Source organism: Lycium ferocissimum, chromosome 9 (genome assembly GCF_029784015.1).
Source record: "Lycium ferocissimum isolate CSIRO_LF1 chromosome 9, AGI_CSIRO_Lferr_CH_V1, whole genome shotgun sequence".
Classification (NCBI taxonomy): domain Eukaryota; kingdom Viridiplantae; phylum Streptophyta; class Magnoliopsida; order Solanales; family Solanaceae; genus Lycium; species Lycium ferocissimum.
Genome location: NC_081350.1, coordinates 27,473,607 through 27,481,170, shown reverse-complemented (window position 1 = coordinate 27,481,170; position 7,564 = coordinate 27,473,607). Strand labels below are relative to the sequence as shown.

Here is a 7,564-nt window from a genome sequence, read left to right as displayed (position 1 = left end):
AATTTGTTTTTTATTTTTCAACAAGCACAACTTCAACAAAGAATGGCGGATGACTCTCTACTACGTCGGGAGCATCTCCTAATACACATAATTCCTTTGCTACTACCTTGCCCTCTCCAAACCTTTCCCATCAATTGCATGTGAAACTTACATCCTCTACTTTCTTGTTGTGGAAGAGACAATTTCTCCTTATGGTTAGGGGTTGTGGTCTTGGTTATCAGATTGAAGGTGACGAGGTGATTCTAGAACGACTTCTGGATAATAAACCCATTCCGGAGTATAATTCTTAGGTAAGAGAAGATCAGCTTGTCTTAAGTTGGATCGTTGCTTCAGTCTCCGAAAGTATATTACCTCAACTAGTTGGTGTTGAAACTGCTCGAAAAGCTTGGACTAAACTTGTCGCTGCTTATGCTTCCAATTCAAAGTCACTGATTCATGATTAAAAAGCTCAGTTGCATAATCTCTACAGAGAGACAATGCAAGCATTGAGTCCTATACCAAACTTAGGTCTAGGGAAGTGGATTTGTTCATGATGCCTAAGATTAGAAAGAGAAAAGAGAAAGGAAGAGAAGAAAAAGAAAAAACGGAGAAAGAAAGAGAAAAGTTAAAATGGAAAGGGAAGATTAAGAAAATTAGTTAAATAATACTCCCTCCGTTTCAATTTATGTGAACCCATTTGACTGAGCACAACATTTAAGAAAGAGTGAAGATTTTTGAAACTTGTGGTTCAAAATAAGTCTTGAATATTTGTATGGCTGTAAATCATTTCATAAAGTGAATTTGTTTCCAAATTAGAAAATAAGTCATTCATTTTGGCACGGACTAAAAAGGAAATAGGTTCATATAAATTGAAACAGAGAGAGTAATTAGTTGTATGCGTTCCAATTAAAAGATAACATGTGTATGGTTTGAATCAGTTTTTGTGATTTTTCTTCCTATTCACTCGTTTTTAGGGAGTTGATCATTATTTTGCCACGTTGCTCTTTAGGGGGTAATTAATTTCACTTCAAATAGGAATATGGATACATAAATGTCCGTAAAGTTGCAGTGCTAAATTAAGTTTTCAGGACAAGAGAGTGATTTTATGTATTTTCTCTTTTAAATGTCACATGACAGTTGTACTACGATTATAAAAACTTGCCATAAAGATAAAAATAATAAATTTAAATTAAATTATTTTAAATTTAAAAATATGATATTAATTTATATCGGAATAATTAAAAATCATATTAATCTTTTTGAAACACAGAAAGTATATATCTTTCTTCGCGTATCAACTAATCACCCTATGATTGCTCCAAAGCACGTTACCGAGGTTATATTTCACCTGTTATCACTTAATTTTACTTGTTAATATCAATAAAGTTACAAAATTATTATTTCTATCATTAAATCACTAAATTTTACCCATTATATCATCAGAGTAAAAATAAAATAAAATAAACTAATTTTGTGTCATTGAATTGTACTTTTTGTATCAATAAAATCACAATTTTTTTTGTATCATACAGTTCGCTGGTTTCAAAATATTTCTTGTTCATTTCTTCCTTTCCTTTTTAAATTTCTAGACATTATATTGTTTATGTAAAATAATTTTTACATTATCGGGTTATCTAGAAAAATAAGATCAGTAACATAAAACATATAGGCAGATCACCTATAATAATACGTAATACACATATAGTGAAAAAAAGGGGATAATTTCAATAATGCACAATCCAAAGATAAAATATTACATCCACGTAACAATATATTAAGTTTACATCCACATAGCCAACGTTTTTTTACAACAGTGTTTGTACACACGATATACAATATTATACACTTATTGTAAACAATGTATTAACCTTGTATAAAAGTATATAATATAAAATGTATAAAAATATGAGTCATTCATATTTATATATATATATATATATATATATATATATATATATATATATATATATATATTTTTTTTTTTTTTTTTTTTTTTTTTTGCATTGCCCTTCATTTGGGGTGGTCTTTAATTTTTGCCCTATGCTTTTACAAATTCTGCCTTAAGGCAAACTTTTGGAAATCTATCCATGCAATTTGGGCCTTAAGATAGAATTTGCATGACCAGTTTTGCAAATTTTGCTTGGCGAACACAGAGGCAAAAATTAAAGAGCACCCCCAGCGAAGGGCAATCCTACATATTGCCCAATATTTTCTCCAAATAGAATAGTGTTCTTTACCCATAAAAAATAAAAAAATTGCATATATATAAATTAATTTTTCTCTCTCTCTTTGTGGTTAGAATTCAAAATGTGGTTATCCACTTTCCCAACCGCTCTGCCCGTTGCACTTTCAGTCCCTTCCCCTCTTACACAACAGGTAGACTTATTGTTATAACAATCTCATAATTTTGTTTCTTTTGATTTATAATCACCCAAATATTTGTTTACTTATAAATTTTGATTTACGTTAATTTTTTTTAATAGATCACACACAAATTTCGATTAATATTATGGACTACATATGTTGTAGGATTTCAACCTGAGAAGGTCTAAATTGAAGAGAAATGTGAAGATTTCAAGAAATCTTGAATTTGCTATCAGTTGTTCAGGGGATAAAGCTGCTTCAATTGGGTTTGATGTGCCATTCCCTAAGGACTATACTGAATTACTTCAACAAGTATGCTTCATTCTATTCACTTTTACACTCACATCAAAGGAAATTGGGGGTGGGTTGGTAGAGTATACTTATGGGTTATGACGAAACCAGTAATTTTTGCTTAGACACTGTATTTGTATTAGGAAATCCAAAACTATTAACCCTGTAACTAAGACGAGATATGAGTTTGGTTGCAAGTTACAAATCATAAACTTTAAATCCCGGCTTCACCTCTGTTAGTTGCCATAGTGCTTTTGGAATAAAAATGATGAGAATTATTCTGACAAATGTGAAGTCCTTGATATCTTAAAATAAGGAATAAAAGAGGTTCTGATGAGAATTATTCTGACAAATGTGAAGTCCTTCAAGATTTATGCTTGTAAATATGCAGCTGAAACCTTTTATGGAGATCTAATCAACCAAATCTGTCCCCTTGGGGCTTAAAATCGGAATTTAGATACTAAGTGAAAGCGTAGTTAAACACTCAAATGTAGATCATTAGTGAAAACCTAATTAAACACTTACTACAAAATATAACAGTTCATGTCCATTACATGATATTTTTTTGGTTCTAAAATTCTTGAAATGTATGTATACAACCACCCGAAACTTTTTCTATTTTAACTTTCCATTTCAAGCATCCATTTGATAAATCACACATATCTTGTTGCTCCTGTAGTTCTTCAATCATAAATTTGAAATGTCATGATTAACAGGCTAAAGAAGCAACTGAATTGGCATTGAAGGACAACAAACAGCTGATGGTCAGTCAATTTTCCCTATATGTCATCAAGTGACAACACTTTAAAGAAATAATACGCTATCTCACGTGGACTTAAAGAGCAACAACTTTCTTGTACCAGGAAATTGAATTTCCAACTGCCGGACTGGGTTCTGTACCAGGTTATGTCTAATTGTTCTCCTTACTTTGTACTTTCTCCTGGTTTGGGCATGTGAACACGGTATAATCTATAATTGCTCACTGATTTCCCGTTCATGTCAGGTGAATTTACTCTGTTGTTAACTATTATCAGGTGACGGTGAGGGTGGAACAGAAATGACTGGAAGTATGCAACTAATACGTGAGTTCTGTGATCTCTTGGTTATACCTGAGAAAGCCACAAAGACCAGAATTGTAAGTCTCTGGCTTGGATGAGTTTTATAGTTCAGCACTTTTATCAATCTTTATTATGCATTGTGAGTCTCGACAAGGCTTTCTTGCTGGCTATTGATCTTTGATTTACTACACTTAGAGACAAATGTCGATGTCCTATCTTGATTGAATTCTACAATTTGTACATTTCTATGTTTCCCTGGGGAAAACAATCATTTGGAAGTCGGTATATGTGGAAAATAAATAATGAAAATATTAATCGTAATAGAAGTAATCACAAAATTAGCAAGGAAAAGCTGTTGCTTAATCCTTACCTGTTGGACTGTACTGCATAAGAGTGTGGACTTAATTCTTCTTGTTTCCACTTTATACAAAATAAACCAAAATTCGGCTATTTGCATCTCTCTTGTCTTCTTGCATGTAGCCGTTTCGTAATTTTGCAGCATAATTCCCCTGTTAATGTTTGTGAACACCTCTTTTCCCATTAAGCTCTTTTACTCTACCAGGTGCCATCTGTCAAAATTGCATTAAACCTTTCAGTTTTTCCCGGAGGCTAATGAAGTGAAATTCGCAAGACAATCAATTTTTGGAGGGGCATCGTTTAAGTTGGACTATTTGACGAAGCCTTCTTTTTTCGAGGATTTCGGTTTCACCGAAAAGGTCAAGATGGTTGACCGTGTCAAGCCAGAAGATGAACTCTTTATAGTTGCCTATCCATATTTTAATGTCAATGGTAACATCAAACTCTTGCACCTTAGTGTACATCAAGTGGTCAGTTTCATAGGAATTTTATGATGACAACATTATTCTGCAATGTAGAGATGCTTGTCGTGGAAGAGCTATACAAAACAGCAGTGTCGAACACTTCCAGGAAACTTATTATATTCAACGGAGAGCTTGATCGAATAAGATCTGGTTGTATCCTTGGTTACCATACATTTTGATAGTCCTAAGTTCTAACTTGTTTCGTTTCGTTATTCCTGGTTACAAATATATTATCCTACTAGTACTTATTGTGATTAAGATAACTCTTATTTCAATAACAACTATTATTAGAAGCTCACTCATACTCTCAAATCTATCTTTTTTTCTTTACTACGATCAAAGAATAAAAGTTCCGTATTGCTCTACATGTTTGTCTGCATATTGTGGCAATGAGTAGCTTGTTGCATCGCAAATAGGAAGGACACTGTTTTATGTATTTTGTCGCCTTTAAAGAATTACAGAGAAGAGATCTTCTTAACAAATTAACAATTGTTCTGTGTTAAGTTACTGTATTTCATGTTTTCTTTGACAAGAATAAGATTATCCGTCATTCTTCTACCCGAAGCTGGCTGCACTTTCCAAGACTCTTTTCCCTAAGATGGAGACAGTATATTATATTCACAATTTTAAAGGACGAAATGGAGGAGTCCTGTTTAGGTAACGTCTTTACCAAAGCTTCAAACGAATGCTGACTTTTGCTGCTTTTCTTTGAAATGAGATTTTCTCTGTCTTTTGAAAACTAGGTGCTATCCTGGTCCTTGGAAAGTTTTCCGAAGAGTAGGAAATACATACATCTGTCTGCATCAACAGGAATCAATGCCATCCTTGAAAGAAGTTGCTTTGGACATCCTTCCATCAGCTTGATTTTTTCGTTTTGTATAATACGCGGTGAGAATGTTCAATTTGCCTTCTTTGTCCAGTAATTTGAAGGAAGAAAAACTTTCATATCTGTGTTCTTTTGTGGCCTATGTTATTGCAGTGGTCTACATTACCTACATTACAGATTCTAATTTCAAATAAGTACTGGTCTATTCAGTTAATTTAATAGGAAGTCCTGAGACGAGCCTCGTTCAGAAGATTACAATGTGAATATTTGCTCATTAGATATGAATCATCCCAAAGTAATACGATGTGTTTTGAGAATGTATTTTTCACTGATAAGTCTTGGACATGCATACCATTAGATTATTAAATTCATTACAAATTTATCTGATCCTCCTTGCATAACGCAGTGAATGATTTGTATGCCTTAGATATATACAGTTGAAATGTGAGAAATTTTGTGCCACTCTTTCCTCTATCCCCTTCTCACAGTGCTTTGCTAATTCTGGACAACTTTCAATTCTCAAGTCCAAGATTTTTCATTTCAATAGTGCTAGTTGGAAGTGTTTCTAGCTAAGGGCAATGCCCAATCTCCAGTGATTGAAGAGAAGGTTTCCGTCAAAATGCTCCTTCGAAGAGCCCTATTTGTGTTCAAAGCCACCCACCCAATGTTAGGAGTTGACCAGCTTGACGAGACTACTAGCTTGCTATTAGTCAAATGAAAGCCAAGAAGTAACACAAGCTTTAACCATGTTAACAAGGCTGGTACCTTTTTGCCAACCAAAAGATGCTCGGAAAAGAGCATTATTATGCCAATTCCAGATATTCCAGTAGGTCTACGCAAAGAAAATTCTTCAATCATCATCAATAACTCGCTTGAATTAAGACATTTTATTAGCGGTAGAATTTAATGAAATTACTCGGTGATTTGACTGATTTTAACAGAGCCTAATGGTGGGCAATAATGGTGCTATCGGTAGAAAGCCTAACAGAAGAAGAAATACAGATAGTAACACCAACAATTTCTTAATTAAGTAGGTGTCTTAGTAGCCCAGTTGGTTGAACGTTCACCTTGTTGGTGAGGGTTCGAATCCCATGTTGTAATCCCATCTCCCATTTCTCCTTCCCCTACCTCCTATGTAATAAAAAAAAAAAATCCTAATTAACATTAATGGTGCATTATGGGATTGGTCACAATGAAAGCGTGTTGAACCAAGTTGGACAACTTGAGAGATTGACAAGACCAAAAGGCGGTGTTTTTTTGGAGAACCTTCTGCGTACAGAGATGAAACACTATCCCACAAGAAAAGTATAGGTGGTAGGCAATCAATGTGGGCAATAAAAGACATGACATTAGCTTGCTAGCAGTTTCCATGAATATGCACACCAATTGCCCGTCTTTCCACTGCCTTGCACACACCTAGTCCAACGGCTGCTATATGTAATTTGTTTTATACATTGTTTACCCATTAAACTTGTGGTACAGTTCCAACATCTAACATGCTATCGGTTTCAAAGCAGTTTTTTAAATCCAAAACTAACAGATGTTGGATTATCAAAAAATGGAGTGTGGTTCTGAAAAATAAAATGAAAAACAATTCGAAAGTAGATATTTAAAAGATTAACTTGGGTATTTTTAACAAAACATAGACGGAAACGTCACTTCAAATATATATATAGTACAGTACTGCAAAAAGATGTGTCTTGTGGTTCAGTGGAAGACTTTGGCAGACAAATTAATCGCTGTGGTGGGGCAGCGAGAGACCTATAATTGAGAATTCAATGAAAGACATTGACATGTGCAGACTGCAGTACTAGTTTCCCTGAAATGCAACCACACAAATATTATCCTCATTGTAATTACAAGTTCACACCCAGCATCAAGTCAAGCTTTGTGAACAAACCGCCAGTCAACTTTGAACTCCCCATATTTCATTCCAACAGCCAACTTTGTTTCAAAAATACAGATTCATTGTTTACTCATCAACTTTAATTTGTGTTACAATTCCCACTGTAGACGCCCTCCACATATCTAACATATGGCAGAAGCTTTCCTTCAAGTTCTGCTAGACAATCTTAGTTCTTTAATCAAAGGGGAACTTGTATTGCTTTTCGGTTTTGAAAATGAGTTCGAAAGGCTGTTGAGCATGTTTTCTACAATCCAAGTGGTGCTTGAAGATGCTCAGGAGAAGCACTGAAGGACAAGCCACTAGAAAATTGGTTGCAGAA

The 7,564-nt window shown here is 34.1% G+C and overlaps 1 protein-coding gene across 1 annotated transcript; it reads left to right on the top strand.

Moving 5' to 3' along the window:
• Nucleotides 1–2,210: 2,210 nt before the first annotated feature.
• LOC132030089 (uncharacterized) lies at nucleotides 2,211–5,638 on the top strand. The gene is made up of 9 exons (XM_059419570.1): nucleotides 2,211–2,355; nucleotides 2,509–2,655; nucleotides 3,351–3,398; nucleotides 3,498–3,537; nucleotides 3,669–3,769; nucleotides 4,289–4,481; nucleotides 4,568–4,666; nucleotides 5,053–5,170; nucleotides 5,257–5,638. Exons 1-9 carry the CDS (start codon nucleotides 2,287–2,289, stop codon nucleotides 5,375–5,377), a joined length of 936 nt encoding a protein of 311 aa, XP_059275553.1. The 5' UTR covers nucleotides 2,211–2,286; the 3' UTR covers nucleotides 5,378–5,638.
• Nucleotides 5,639–7,564: the final 1,926 nt, after the last annotated feature.